Raw genomic sequence first — 16,073 nt, forward strand, 5'->3', positions numbered from 1 at the left:
GTGGGCTTGAATCAGAAATCCAAATTTTTCAACATAGCTTTGGCATTTTACCAGGACATAGCCCATTTTTTAAAACTATTTTTGTGCTTTCAGCCTCCTTTTAGTTAGTGACAGAAATGGGTGTAAACCCAATGATGGATCCTGGACAGCTAAACATTTCTGAAAAGTAGACAACATTTTGAATTCATCAAGGGGTCATTTGTGTAGATCCTTCAAGGGTTTTCTGTAGAAAGTAAGAGTTGAAATAATAAAATATTGAATTTGAGTTGAAAAAACCCATTTCTGTATACATTTTCTTCTGTAACTTTTTCCAGCTATGGCAGATTTTTAAAGCAATATATTGTTACATCTGCTGAACCCTTCTGGTTGGGGGGATATTTCATCAAGAACCTAAGGTACCCAGAGCCAATAAATGAGCTGCACCTTGCAATGGGTTTTCATTGTATACCGGGTATACAGCAATACATTTGGTAAAATATAAAATAGGCATCAAGGAAACCTTTGTATTTCCAGAATGGGCAAAAGATAAGGTGTGAACCAGTGGTTATCTGCACATCTCTGAATTCAGGCGTCCCAATACTAGCATGTGAATTTTCAAGCAATTTCTCAAAATGACTTCTTTCTTGCAGACTGTCTTACATTTGGAAGCCAAAAATGTAGAGAAAGACAATTGGCAATAACATTTGTTCTTCTATTCTGTGTTCGCCTAAGTCTCCTGATAAAAATGGTTCCTCACTTGTGTGGGTAGGTCTAGTGCCCGCAACAAGAAATGCCCTAAAACTCAACATGGACACATCACATTTTTCCATTGAAAACTGACGTGTTTTTTGCAAAGTGCCTAGTTGTGGATTTTGGGCTGTAGCTCAGCCGCACTTAAAGAAACCTACCAAACTTGTACATTTTTTAAAACTAGACTCCGAGGGGAATCCAGCATTGGGTGACTTGTGGGGCCCTCACTGGGTTCTGTTACCAAGAATCCTTTGCAACCCTCAACATTTGGTTAAAAAAACTTTTCCCTCACATTTCGGTGCTGCAAAGTTCTGGGATCTGAGGGGAACCATAACCTACTTCTGCAAAGCATTCCCCCAAGTCTCCCAATAAAAATGGCACCTCACTTGTGTGGGTAGGCCCAGTGCCAGCGACAGGAAATTCCCCAAAACACAACATGGACACGTCACATTTTTCTAATGAAACCGGACGTGTTTTTTGCAAATATTGGGCTCTAGCTCAGCTGGCAGATAGGGAAACCTAGCAAACCTATATATTTTTTAAAACTATGCCCTTAAGGGAAGCGAGAATGGGGTGACTTGTGAGGCTCTCACCCGGTTCGGTCACCCTGAATCCTTTGCAAACCTCAAAATATGCTTAAAAAATATTTTCCTCATATTTCAGCAATGCAAAGTTCTGGAATCTGAAGTAAGCTACCAACTTCCTTCCACCCCGCATTCCCCCAGTTCGCCCTGATAAAAATGTTACCCTACTTGTGTGGGTAGACCTAGTACACGTGACAGGGAAGGTCCCAAAATGTATTGTGGAGATAATGATAACTCAGAACCTCAGAATAACTGAAAGAGGTGTCGAGGGATGGGATTCCGCTGCCTGAAAAAATCACTCCCAGATTCTACTTCATTGTCCTCTCCCTCAAACACTGTCTCAGTATCTGCTGTCTAAGTCTCTGATCCTGTCTCAGAGCTGTCTGCCATAACCAGAGTTACTGCTTCAACAGCAGTCATCCAATGAGATGCCATCTCTGCTACTGGCTAAACTGTCCCTCTAAAATACTAGCCTACATAAGTGGCAGATATGGTGACAAAATTGCTAGTGAGTGTGTGTGTGATGTGTGCAACAGTAAATGTCAGTCACCATGACCTCCTCCTTGGATTCCCTCACTACCACCTAGCAAACCCCACAGAGCTAAACACAGTTATTTTAAAAAAAGAAAATGGACCCCTGGGTCCATTTTCAAAAGGGCCAACCCCTCCAGTCAAAATCCTTTAAAAAACAAATATATATTTTAACCTTGGGGGGTGATCGCACAACCCCCTAACCCCCCAGGGTAAACTGACTTTTTTTTTAATTAATTGCCCCCCGCGGGTCCAATCCATGGCCAGGAATCTCTTTCAGGAAGGCCTTGTTTGAAAGGGGAGAATCTCCCCTTCCAAACGAGGGCTTTCTGAAAGGTGGGGGGGGGGCCTTCGGGCTTGTTTTCCCCGCTAGAGGTCGTGGCCCACACCAGGGTGGGTGTGCGTGTGTAGACCAATGGCACCGATAGGGTTGGGAAAGTCAAATCCTTGTTTACATATTTTATTTGGCAAAACTAAACTGCCTGAATTGCACTAAGCACTTTATATGTGGAATTGGAGAAGGGAGGCTTGGCAGTTCCTAATATCAAAGATTATTACTTCACATATTTTGCACAATACATGACTAGATTCAGTACAAAGCCACAACATGCGGGTTTATTTCAGCAGTATTTACTGGAACTGATTGTTATGGAGCATGGTATACAAGATGTGGCAAAACTTAAGAAATTCCCAAAAAACGTTTGCTATATGATACTCAGGTATTTTTTAGGAAGAGGGCAGATCTTTACTGGAGGTATGCAATACCTTATATTAACACCTCTACCCCCTTGTCAGAATTGAAGGTGGAATCTGGTATTCTGCTCAATCTGGATGTAATAGGGAAATGGGAGCGTGCCAGATTTCAGCAAGTTCGGGATTTTTTTTAGCCAGCGATAGATGGAGTAGCTTGTCGGAAATTGGGGTAACTGCGCAAGGGGATTTCTTGCTCCTAGGGTCCAATAGATCGATCCTCAATATCTTTACTAGTCTTGATAGTGGACGTATGCGGGATAGCCCAAAGGTAGTTAAAGAGCTGGTGGATCATTCAGGTTATAAGCAAGCGGGTGAATAGAAAAGGCAGCTCATGGATTTGAAGGGTTCAAATTCCTGTTTAAAAGCATTTAGAAAATTGGGTAAGTACGAAGGGTTAGAATTCACAAGAAAAATGTGGGAGGCAATTAATTGGTTGAACTTTAGGGTTTTGAGAGGAGTCAACTGTCGTTGAATGCTCTATTTTAGTAAATGGCTTCTCTACCGTACCCTGCAATTTTTAACCCCGTTTAATCCTAATTGGCCAGGACATTGTTTTCGATGCAAAGCCGGGGTCGCTGCAAACTGGACACATGTCATAGATAGGTATGACCTCATTCAGGAATTCTGAAACAGTGTATTCATGTATTAAGAATGGCCCTATGGACTGAAATAGCTCCCAGTGTCTGATTGTTAGTGTTGGTTTACGATCCTGGGGGGAAGTTTGCTCCCAGACTTACCAAATTAGATATATTTTGCCATAGTTGTGGCTAGATCTCTTTTACTACAAAAGTGGCGTACCTCGCTTTTCCCCACTATAGAGGAATAAGTTGCCAAAATGAAACAAGTAAGGAAATAGGAGTGGCTGTATGCGCTGAGATGCAGAGGGATTAAGAGATTCTTCAAAATTTGGGGAAGGTTTATGGAGACACCATAGGATATTAAAATAAGTTGATAGGGCTGGTGGGGAATATTGGTCTACACAGTCATTACTACTGAGATTAGGGCATTTCTATTTTACTGCTATGCGGTGGTACTCCATAATGAAATATGATATTATGAAAGCTCTATGCTTTTGCTGCTATGAAGACATACTGTGCAATGAAATATGATCTCTATATGCTATATTTTTCTATATCATTAACAACGTATGAAAGGCATGCCCTGGTGCTGGATCACAATAAAAATACAAATAATAAAAAAAAATAAACAGTTTGATATAGTTACCAAAAATTAAGTCACTGGCCTTGCAGGGATTCCATTAAGAGTGCTTAAGGAATAGAAATATGAGGTTGTTATGGCTTCATTGTTAACTTCAACCTGTCACAAATATGTCAAAATAGCTATGGCTGGCGCAAGACAGACATGGCACTAATGTATGGGGCAAAGTTCACATTTCATAATAAGTGCCATGCATCTAAGGCTGCCGCCTGATCCCAGGACAAAGAGGTCAAAGTTTTAAAAGAGAAAACTTTTGGACATTTTTATGGGAACCTGACAGTAAAAATGTGTAGATCGATATATGCATGTTTTATGCCCTGATGCCATGTTGGAGATAATAAGCATGCCCAAACAAAAGATGGCATTGTGATAAAGATATAATAATTACAACGTCCTTTTTTTAGTAGTATGTATCACATTCACATTAAAAAAAGGTTTGCACTAGTAAAAAAATAAAAAATAACGAATTAAAAAAACAAAAAAAGTATTTACAGGATAATATGCTTCTGGATGATTGCCAAAACAGATTCTGTCCAAAGCACAGCACAGAGTCAGCATTATTGGTAGTCATGGAGATGATCAAACAAATCTTACATGAGGGAGGAGTGGCTGCCATTATTCTCCTCGAACTGAGCGCATCTTTTGACACAGTTGACCATCGGATCCTGGGACTCTGGCTGAAGGAGATTGGCATAGGAAGCACTGCCCTAGGCTGGTTTCTGTCATTGTTAACAGATAGATCATTTCAGGTCTGGGAACCTCTCTATTACTCTGAGGAAGTCCCTCTGAAGAGTGGGATTCTGCAGAGTTCTGCACTCAGCCCCACTCTCTTTAATATTTATGTCTGGCCACTAGCCTCCATTGTTAAGGAATTTGTTTTTTCCATTGTCTCCTATGCTGACAACACACAGCTTATCGTCTCTCTTGTCCCAGATAAAGACTCCCAGTTTCAACTGTGCCCATGCTTGGTTATTTCTTTCCTTGTTTCGTTCCTTTTTTTTCTTCATCAGGCGTTCATTCTTTCACTATTTTTTTGCTTCCCTTCATTCTTTCTTTGAGTTTTTTATTTGCTCTTTCTTTTGACTCAATCTGCATCCTTTCACTTTTTTTAAGATTTTCATCCTTCCTTTCTCTGGTGTTTTTTTTATTATCTTTATCTGTCAATTTACGTTTTGCTATAAATCCCTGTTTTTCCCTTCTGTATGTTGAAGCCACAAGTTACTTGTCTGGACCTGAAGTGTCAAAGTGGTTTTTCCATTCCATGTCTGTGGGAAATGTGCCAGTACATACATGCTGTGGTTTGTTCGCTGCTTGTTTCTCTCACCATCTCTCTTTTTTTTTCTAATGTTAATTTTTCTCTTTCTTTTCACAATTCTTTACATTTTTCCCCCTTTATCTTTTGTTCGCTAGCTTCCTTCCCTTTTTTTCTTTTGTCTCCCGTTTGCTCTATTTCTTCATTTAGTTGTGTTTTCATTCTTGTTCTTTCTTTCCCTTCTTTCTTTTATTTCTTTGCTACCCCCTCTCTTTTTACCTTTTATCTGTTGTATTCCTTTTGCTTCTCTTTTTATGCCCCATCCGCTTTCTCTCCTAGGGCCTAGTTATCAATGGAGCAACTGGTGCAGTGGCATTTTGGCTTAGAGACCTTCAGACCTCACTCAACTCTAATTACTGCTCTTTTTTCCTACCAAAACTCCAGTCAACCACTTTCCTTTCTTACTCCAGGGCCCATGTCACTGTTACTATGCCACTGGTCCTCTCCATCTTTACTCCCGACTCCCTCTTTCCTTTCACCCTCCAGTCCGTCCCAAATGACATTTTTGTTATGGTGTTTTGAGCATTACACTGTAATGCCAAAAGTTTATTTCTGATAAAGGTTTATATGATAATTGTATATTTTTTAAGATCGAGGAAGAAGCTAAATGGAAGTGCTTTAGTTAAATTCTGGGCCACTGAAATTATATGGCAGGAAAAAATTAAATTATGAGGCAGGATTGACCAATTTATGTGGCAAGAAAAGTCCAGTTATGAATTTACAATGCCAATAGCTGTAACTCAAGAAAATACTAGACCTATTGAACTGCAAATTCTTGTTTTTTTGTAAGTTTTCATTTGCCTTCAGATGCCTGATACAGGGCACTCTTGGTACTGAACACCAGATTTGATAAAAGACCTTAGGAAATACCGTCTGCCCCCTCAGAAGATTGGCTTTTCATGGCTTACTCATTGGACCCATTGTTTATTATTCTTGCATTGTTTAGAGCCATGTTTGTCAGGATAGAAAGTGGGACCTTAGGTTACATGTTTTCCTGTTAACATCATATGCCACATCCCAGCCACATGTTGTATCAACTGACTCTAACCAACTCTACACCATGGGAGGGTTAGACTTTACCCCATTTGTGTATATTTCCAGTCTCATCCATAGCATTAAGTAGAAAAGAAACCTCCTCTGGGCCTCTGATAATGTGTTTTAGCTGTTTATCAACACCAAAGAGGATGAGGTATTGGCTTACCTTGATCCTTGCACCTAATATTCCTGATACTGTTTCACTTATGCCATTATAGTATCTTTCCAGTGCCTGAGAGATGACAAATATATGTCTTTCATTCACAGCATCCTCCCTGCACCTTTTGCAGTATGCTGTGCCAAATGTGTTGAATTTTGCCCATTTGCTCAGAGTTAAGTATATTCTGTTGATAGTATACAGATAATTTTTTCTTCACGGCAGCGGATTTAACTGTAGGGTAAAAAAGAGTAAAATGCACTTGCTAAATGTTTGGCTGGTCTGTTGAGGGTAGATATCCTTCCCACGGGTATACTGCCCTCTTCTGATTCATAATGTCCACCTTGAACAACTCCCAATACCAGATCGATACCTCATTTTTAAACTGCCATGAGAAATTTATCTGGTCTTCATTTTCTCAGTTTTCCCCTGCGCTCCACTTTTGTGTCCTCCACCATGATGCTAAGAAAATGTACTTTAACTTTAACAAAGAGCTGTTATTGAGAACAGTTAGTTCTACCCAAGTAATTAAGAGCTGTTGTATCTCCCTTCAATATTTCTATCCTGCCTTGAGAGGCCCTCAACACTTTTAACGTTGCCTTCTCAAAACAAACTTGGGGGAACCAAATTTGTGAAAAAAGTCATCCTGCATTAAGCTCCCTAACATGACTGAAAGCAAGTTCCCCTTACAAGAATCATCCGGTTGAACTAATAACACTCTACAGTTCTTAACGTGAAAAGTGTAATAATACAGTCTGAGATGTCGCAGTGCCAAGCCCTCTTTACCTAATCTCCTTCTCATTTTCTTCCATGCAAGCCTACGTCCTTTAGAGGCACAAATGAAAGTACCTAGCTTTCCTTATATTTTTATGATCAAGTCTTCAGGGAAGAAGAATGGAATATTATTGAAAAGAAAGGTAAGCTTTGGCAAGACTGACATTTTAATTAGATTGACTCAACCATAAATTGTTAGGCGCAACTCCTGCAATCTCTTAGGTAGCCCATCTATCTCCTTCATAACTATTATTAAGTTCACCATAGGTATATGATCAATCCCTGGCATAATAATTACAACCAGATACCTCATCTTTGGCTGGCTAATATGAATGGTATTATTCATATTTCAGGTCATTATCTCGGTCTTAGACTTATTTATCAGGTACCTTGAGCATTTCACAAATTCATCTAACTGCTCATATGAGGGATTTGTTTATGTGAGATCACTGGTATACATAACAATGTCATCCCCTTAGAGACCTATTTATTCTCAAATTGGTTGGCGTTAAACAATCTTATTATTTTGTCCTTTGTAACGGCCTGGACTAGAGACTCTACATATAAATTAAAAATTAATGGGAAAGGGGTCATCCCTGCCAGATCACTTTAGTTATATAATTCTCTCCCTAGTCTGATTCCCATTAAGTAATATCTGTGCCTATGGTGCCTTACATAGGCTCTCCATTCCTTGTATAAATGTCCTAGGCCAGTGGTTCCCAAACTTTTTCGACCTGCGGCTCCCTTCACCTATATTGGCCATTGCCCGTGGCTCCCCATTATGTCACTTTCTTTTTGTGTAGGCGATGTAAGCCCAGCCTCTGGAGTACTTCAATATTCTACAAATAATTAGGATGAAGGCGATGAAGGTATTATCGTATTGGTAACAAAATAAAAATATAAGATGTTTACTTTAAGATTTTTTTTTAATTCAGTTAAGTCAGAAACAATACAATATTAAGGGCCAAAATTGTTTCCATGAATTAGCAACCTTTTTTGAACGTCCGGAAAATGTAGCCACATCTCCCCTCTGTGTCACACTTGCTGTCCTCCATGTACATATTTCCTTCTCTGTTTACAACGTCATTACTTTGCCTTGACCACACACACCTCACACTTCACCTTTGGAGCACACATTCTGCCTTCAATCTGGACACTTTCTCCTCTAACACTACTTAACAGTACTTGTTCATTCATCAGTGCTTAATTTGTGCTTGTTTCCGGTGCACAGCACCAGCACTTATTTTTGAGGGGCGGCACTTATTTTTCTGCCTCAAGCATTTACTGCGAGCAAAAGACACGTACGGGAAAGACTGAGGAAGAGAAAAAACAAAATAGTGTCACAATGGGAGAAAACAGAAAGCTGCAAGAGTGAGCTGAAGGGGCAGGGAGTGGCTTTAAAATAATTGAAGAGGCTTGAGATGGCTTCAGGATTACACTGCCTCAGTATTCCGTTTTCCCACATTTAATTGCAGCAGCCACTTGTTTAATAGGAGGGCTTTGGGCACTAGCACATTTTTATGTACAAATTAAGCACTGTCGTTCACACTCCCACGCTGCAGTTTCTAAATTACTTCAAAGCCGCCTTCAGCTTTTGATAACTGTGTTTTCCAAGGTCCACTCGGTCTGTACCTCCCGTAGCCGTTTTTCTGGCCTCCCAACAAAAATTGCCTTTCCTTGGCAGTAAGACTCAGTAAGTAATCTGGTTTGGGCATGCAAGTGAGGGAGGACTGTGGGCCTATAATTTATTTTGGACAATTTAAATAGCACTTTTTAAACACAAATGGGGAAAAAAGGAAAGGTGTGCTTTATAATGAGAAAAGGGCGTCATGACCAACCAAAACACTGAAATAACTAATTTCTGTTTTTTATAGTTCAACAAAATAAATACAGAGGCATGGAAACAGGTCATGTGCTCCAGTAGTTATACTTAAAATCAGTCAAAATAGCCCCATTACATACAATTTCATACTACTGTCTCTTTTTTAGGCGCAAACCATTCAGTAATAAAAATGTAAATATGTAATTGTGATAGTATTTAGCGATATAAAATTAAGAATGTCCTTTAACATCAATGGTGCATCATAAATCTCCCCTGCAAGGCCGTGGAGTGCACGCAACTTGACCCTGACTTCTCCTAGCAAATTAACTGGGTTATTTCCAAATACAAATTAATTCGGTTTTTCCTGTTTTTCGGACGGGGGCTCCCAGGGGAATGGTTTTGTGAAGCTGCAAAGGCCGTGCGTGAGGGAGCAGATAGAAACGAGATCATTGTGAATATTGCTTTCGTTTATAAGTCTCTGTAAACACTGTTATCAAAGCTGCCTAGATGCAGCATGTTTCCAAAATGCACGCGGCGCCCCTGGCAACTTCTAACAGCGCACCGGGGTGCCACGGCGCACAGTTTGGGAACCACTGTCCTAGGCAATCCAAAAAATTCTAGCACATCCCAAAAGTATGCCTAGTTGACCCTATCAAATGCTTCAGCCGCTTCTACCTTAATTAACGCTAGTGGGTCAGAGTTCTCAATGACCATTTTATGGAGGAGATTAAAAGATGCATCAGGCCTTCCTGGAACGAAACGTTTCTCATCAAGGTGAATAGCACGAGTGACCACCTTACCTAACCTATTGGAGAGGACAGATGTCTAAATCACAAACAGGGAATGCGGCCTGAGTGAATCAGCATTTTTTGGATCCTTAATAGGCTTTAGAATTAACGCAATTATAGCATCCTCCCTTGAGGGGGGAACTAAGGACTTGTTAAAATAAACATAATTAAATAATTCTGCCCAGGTGGGCACTATAAAAGATTTAAACTACAAACTAGATTTGTTAATCTGCTTGATTATTTCTTCTGCCGTCCTTTCATTACTAACATTTAGTTGGTTCTCCTTTGTAACTACCCCCTCCTGTTTATCATTTAGTTAATCTATTTAAACCTGTCGATCTACTGCCACCGCTTCTGAGTAAAGTCTATGAAATGCATTTAGTACGCATGCCACAATCTAGATGGCTCATCTGAAATCCCTCCACTATCCTCCAGTGGTCATTCATCAATATGGTTGCTTGCTCTATCACTACTTGCTTTCCAAATTAACTATCTGCCAGTCCTCTACCCATACTCAAAATGTGTTAATTTACCCACCTGCCTCTTTTGTCTCCATCTGTTCTCCAGTTCTTTCATAAAATTGTTCTGCTCCCCCGCAGTTGCTGTTTATTCCTCTGTTGCTTGACTGATATAGATTGCATCAAAGGTCTCTCTAGTAACCCAATTTCCTCCTCAAGCTTTCTATTTTCCTCTTTCATTCTCATGTTAATTCTTGCTCCCTGCTTGCACATGATGCTTCGTATCCCATACAATAGCCAAGAGCATTTTCCCATGATTAAGCTCAAAATATTTCCTTCTTTCTACTTCCAATTCTTGGATTACATCGGGGTTTAACAGTAGAGTTCCATTTAATGTCCATCTGATATGTGCCCTCAAATCAGAATATTGCATTATTAACACCACTGCAGCTCTCTGAGCAATGTGCCGACATATTTCTAACCTCTTTTATCCTATCCACTATTGTGTTGTGTACTGTATCTTCGAATTGTACCCATGTGTTTTGCAATAAAAGGTGCAGCCTCTCTCTGTACCAGCTCTTCTCTGCTAAATACCACACAGGCCTGGCTCCTGCATCAAGTTCTTCATCTCTCTCTCTCCTCACATTCTCAGTGTTTAGCCTCCTGCCCCTATAAGACCTTTCTAAATCTCCGTTTAATAGTGTGCTAAAACTGAGGAGGGTAATTCTAACAAATTTATTGTAGGGTGATCATGAGCAAAGCGTTGTCATTGTTTGGACCATAGACCCCCATTGGACAGGGTGTTTATAAGGATTTCTCTTGGGTTCTTTGTTCTCAATAAGCCTAAAAAATCCCTATGTACTCTTTGGATTTCCCTCTCCAGGTCTACCTTTGGTTTGCCCTTGGGCACCCCCTGGTTGAGCGGTTTGATCACAAAATCCTTGAGGTCTGAAACCCTCCACTCCTCCTGGGAGATTTAAAATTCTCAGGTTGTTGTGCTGGGAAGGGTGTTCTAATCTTTCCAGATCATTCTGCAAACCTGGGGTTTGCGATCTCAACCCCTCAATCGTTTTAAGTACCTTTTCCATGGTAATTGCTAATATCACAGTTTTTTGGGTGACTTTGTTGATGGTACCAGAAAATACAATAACTCTCCCATCATTTTTGTGTGTTTGATCTGGTAGAAGCGCTGCAATAATGGAAATACAAGAGGCAAAACATTGGTTATTGCTGCAGTTACAGATTTGAAAGAAAACCCATGTCTTGCGATGCTGGCCAGATTTTGCCAGTGAACATAAGAAGTTTTCGCTCTCATCCCTTATACTTTCAAACTTGCAAAGTATCGTTTTTTATTTTAACTGTTCTCATGGCATTTATTAGGTGGCTTTCTCAAGTTGATGAAGACTATGATGAACAATATAGATTAATCGAGCTAAAGGGACAATAGTCAGTACCTTAATAAACCGTTGTTTAAGATAATATATATTTGTTGATGTGCACAAATAATTTATATGTGTCTTAAACTTTCAAAGCTGTTTTTTCTCTTTCAGGCTATGAAGCTATTAATAAAACTCGTACTTATGCTGGTGTTCTAAATGACACTACAATTGCAAATGCCTCCTCTCACGCGTGATAATACCTCAAATTAGCAAAAACCTTTAAAAATATATGTTTTAGCTCAGTGGGCAGAGTCTTTGTGCCGAGAAGCCTGCAGGTCAGAGGCGCAAATCCCAGCAATACTGACTGACACTGACTTTCATCCTTCAATGGTTGTTAAAATGAGAACCCCCGCAGCCAATTAACCACACCTTGTTTAGCAACCACGGCTATCGCAAACATATTTTCACATTCTCTGCACTTTTTCACTGCGTCATCTAAAAGTTAAGAAATCTAGCGAGGGATTGAAAGCCGAATGAATGATTCTCTTGTCGGAGTGAAAATGCACTGCCATGAAATACATTAACCTAGTAGAATGAAAACTTAGACTAAAACTATTTAGCCAAGGAAAAGTATGCGTACCTTGCTAGGGATAAAAATGCCAACGATATAACAGTGTGGTTTTACCACGAAAAATAATATTAATGCAAAGCGGCTAGCAAGTGTACTCCCAAATGCTTGAAACCAAATAAGTTACAGATGAAAAGAACTGTGATTAAAACAGCTACACTGAGGGCTAAGTTTCAGCAGATGCTGAGCATGTAACTGGACGCAATGTGAGTATTAAGGGATCCATGGTACTGGGGACCTTTTCTGATCTTGGGTTCGTTCTGATGATCAATGATATTAGAATTTAAAAAAACCTTCTTTTTGTTCTCAGACTATGATTCTCGAACGTTCCCTTTTAGCTCTTTCTCTTATTTCTGGATAACGGGACGTGCCCAAACACTAGCAGTTAGAATTAAGCTGTCTGTCTTCGTCCATTATTGCCTGGGGTGTCCATTATAGATATAGAAGGGCTGCAGCCATGCCAGATGTTCATGATAAACACAATTTTGTAATTAATTCAGATTAAAACTACTCGCATTTAAATGTTTCATAACGTGGTATCTTGAAAATTGTCTGGCTTGGCTCAGATCCATCTGGAACTGTCAGACACCACTGTCCGATCCTCAGTGGTCCTTTAGCACCACAAAAACCATGTAAATACATAAAATATGGCAGCAGTAATGGGAAAACCCACCAGATAAACCACCTCAAATTTCACACTAGCAACACATCAATAAAGCCATAGGGTCGATGTGAAGTGATCTTTTACATTAGTAATGTAAACTGCCAACAAGTACATCGTTTAAAAAAAAAACATAACATTGACGTCAGTTAACCAAGTTCTTAAGTGATTCTTTCCAGCAGCCCAACTGATATTAACATATTGGGCAATGGACCGTCTGTACCCTTGTGAAATGAGAAACCAAACTCTAAGGTCTTGCACATCATCCATCCAAACACAAAATCACTTCCAACAAAGAATGAAAAGTTCTTAGCTAACTTAGACCCAACATGGTCACCTGGTGGTCTTTTATTAAAACCAAAAGAATCATAAATTATTTTAAAGCAAGGTCTACAGCGTACACACTATCAACTTCTTTGCCTGCTGCCTTTCATTCCTAATCACTATTTAAAGTTGAGAGCACACTTGACCCAACCATATGATCCCAATCTGCCAGCGAGCCCTTAAACTGCAGCTGCATGCATTCTAACCTTATGGACAATAGAGTATTGTTTAACCAAAAGTGCATTCAAAGTTTAAACAAGTAACATTTGTTTTTTTAATCTTTTTCTGTACATTCAGGTTCACTGTTATGGAGACTATTGTAGAGACTGTCCTCTTTCAAGTGCAGATTGTGGATCCAAAATTAGGGATTGTTCATTTTGTACAAAGTCACTTAGAGGTTCCAGAATTCCTCGGGGTCACCTCCAAACCTGTGGATAATAACCTTCTGATATTCAAATACAACAAAGTTCGGACAGGGACCGTCTGCACCATGAGGCTCTTATCATCCGAGTTTCTGTTTCCTGCATACGGACAGCTGGTCATAGATGACGCCAAACTGCAGAGGAGAGGGCAGGAACTGGAATCACAGCTAAAGAACAACGAGAGAAAAGGTAATGGAATGATTAATAAAGTGGAAAATTTCCACAATGCAGGAAGTGTTGTATGAGTGTAGATTTAGATTTACATTACTAGAATAGTAAAGAAAGTCCTGATTTTATCAAGGCAATGGAGGTAAGTTTTATTGTAATTGAAACTGTATTCGAATTTATATAGAGCTTACTATCCCTGACGAGGCGTTGAAGCGCTTTTCAGAAAGTAGCACGCTACTCTGGAACCCTAGTGATCCATCAAGTGGGGGCCAAGAGAAAGGGGGCGAGGGAAGGATCCAAAAAAGTTGCGTTTCCCATGGGACCTTTAGACACCACTACAGCTCAAACCACTGGACGGAATTACACCATATTTGACAGAAAGCTAGCTTTCAGTAGGCAGATTACGCTTTCGCTTATTTGGTGTAAATTCATCTAACAGTTTTGGAGATATTAAAGGGAAAATAAACCTGTATATCTAGGGCCGCGGATCCTCCCCGAAGACTTTGCGAATAATGATGAGCTTGTGCATGGAAATGCACAGCTTTGATTGGCTGCCAACTTCAACCAGGCAGTGTGGGCAGCCATCTTGGGACTCGTCCCAGTGTGGCACCCCCCGAGGAGCCTCCACCCCCAAGGGCAGCTCCTGCTATGCCCTGGGGTGCCCACCCCCTGAACATAACTGTTTGCTGTTGCTTGACTGCAGCTTTAGAGCTGCCACCAATCCACAGCAAACACTCTGCTTGCAGCGAGGTAGGGTGGTTGCACGGCCCCCTCCCCAAAAATGTATTAAATGTTTAGGCTGGACTCTGGCGGATGGGGTCCCGAGGCCAATAATGGCCTGGACAAGGGGGCCATGCAGCAGTCCTCCCCCAAAAACAATTAAATATTTAGGTCGGGCCCTGGAGGATGGGATCCCTGGGGCCGAGATTGGCCTGGGGTGGTGGACCCTTCGCATGCCCCCAAACAAATTTCAATGTTTAGGCTGAGCCCTGTGGGATGTGGTTCCTGGGGCCGAGATCGGCCTGGAGGGGCTTGCGGGGTTGGATGGTTATAAGGGTTAGCCACAGGGCCCTGCCCAGGCCAGGCCCGGCGGCCAGCCACGCTGCGACTGCTGAAGGCCGTGTGCAGTGCAGGGTTGGGTTGTTAGAGGTTGACTGCAGGCTCTGTGGCCAACCACTACTGCAGACGGCCAAAGACCGTGCGCGGGGGTGGTTGGATTAACATTTAGTAATGAAAATTACTTTACGCTAAAGAAACAGTAGAGATTCACTGAAAAAGGTTACAGGGACGTTATAGTTAGGAAATATAATTTAAAAAACCGTAGAAACTCACTGAAAAAAACAACTGTTACAGGGACATTATAGTTAGGCTCTGAATTTATTCATACGAAACCATAGAAATTCAGCAGTCTGTAGTTGTTTGGGTCATGCGGGTCCATATTTGTTTTCTTTAATAATGCACATATGTGTGCCTTTTTATGTCTTCCGGAAAGATTCCAGTAGTTAGAGAATTATTGATGATTATTCTTACTGGTGAATGTTCTTGAAAATGTGTGGTGGACAAGGGTCAGAAGGGCCGATGAAAGGCCTGCTTGCTTTGACCAGATCCATAAACTCAATTTGTGAAATTTGTTTGAAGGAATGCAGAGGCTGGTTTAGCTTGCACTTGAAGGGGATTTTTGGAAATGGGTTAGTGCTGGGGATGTTCCTTTATTTTAAATAGGAGTACTACATGTCTGCTTTGGTTGTGTATTGATTTGCCAGTTTCTGTGAATTCTTGAGTAATGGATGAGTTCCTTCTTTATTTGCATATCGAGCATTTTAAATTCTGTCTGAATAGTACCTCTTTTAGCTTTTTAGAATGTTGATTTGTACATTCTGTTAAGTTTGCATAGGTGAAGTTTGTCTTGATTGCTGTTTGTTTCGAACCAGGTTCATTGCAACCTTCTAATTTGTTGTTTTAGACTTTTTAGTTCTGTATTTCTCCAATGTGCTTGTTTTCTTTTGTCCTTTTTTGTTCTTAGTGTTATAAGGATATCGAAAGATTCCTGTAGCCACTTATTAAGAATCTGATTCAGAACTTGGCAAATGGGTTACTTTTTCACAATGGTGATGGATATACCGTCTGCCGTAATCTAAATCCAATTATGTCCTATGGGATTTAGATTTCGGCAATGGGGATATCCGTCACCATTGTGACAGAGTAACTCATCCACTAGGTCTAAATAAGTCTCCATGTTTTTTAACTGAATTTATTGTGTTGTCTAGATCTGTGTTGGCTATTGTGTTTCTAAGTATTCAGAATTGAGCTGTTCCACGATCGATAGGTGG

General features: G+C 40.5%; 1 protein-coding gene across 2 annotated transcripts in view; it reads left to right on the forward strand.

The window, feature by feature from the left end:
- LOC138293366 (FRAS1-related extracellular matrix protein 1-like) overlaps nt 1–16,073 on the forward strand; it is an 892,846-nt gene that overhangs the window by 80,432 nt on the left and 796,341 nt on the right. For both annotated transcript variants that reach the window (XM_069232561.1, XM_069232560.1), the window contains exon 4: nt 13,451–13,764. In XM_069232561.1, the coding sequence (XP_069088662.1) occupies nt 13,451–13,764 (314 nt within the window). The remainder of the gene's footprint in view (nt 1–13,450; nt 13,765–16,073) is intronic.

Source organism: Pleurodeles waltl, chromosome 4_2, assembly GCF_031143425.1.
Source record: "Pleurodeles waltl isolate 20211129_DDA chromosome 4_2, aPleWal1.hap1.20221129, whole genome shotgun sequence".
NCBI lineage: Eukaryota > Metazoa > Chordata > Amphibia > Caudata > Salamandridae > Pleurodeles > Pleurodeles waltl.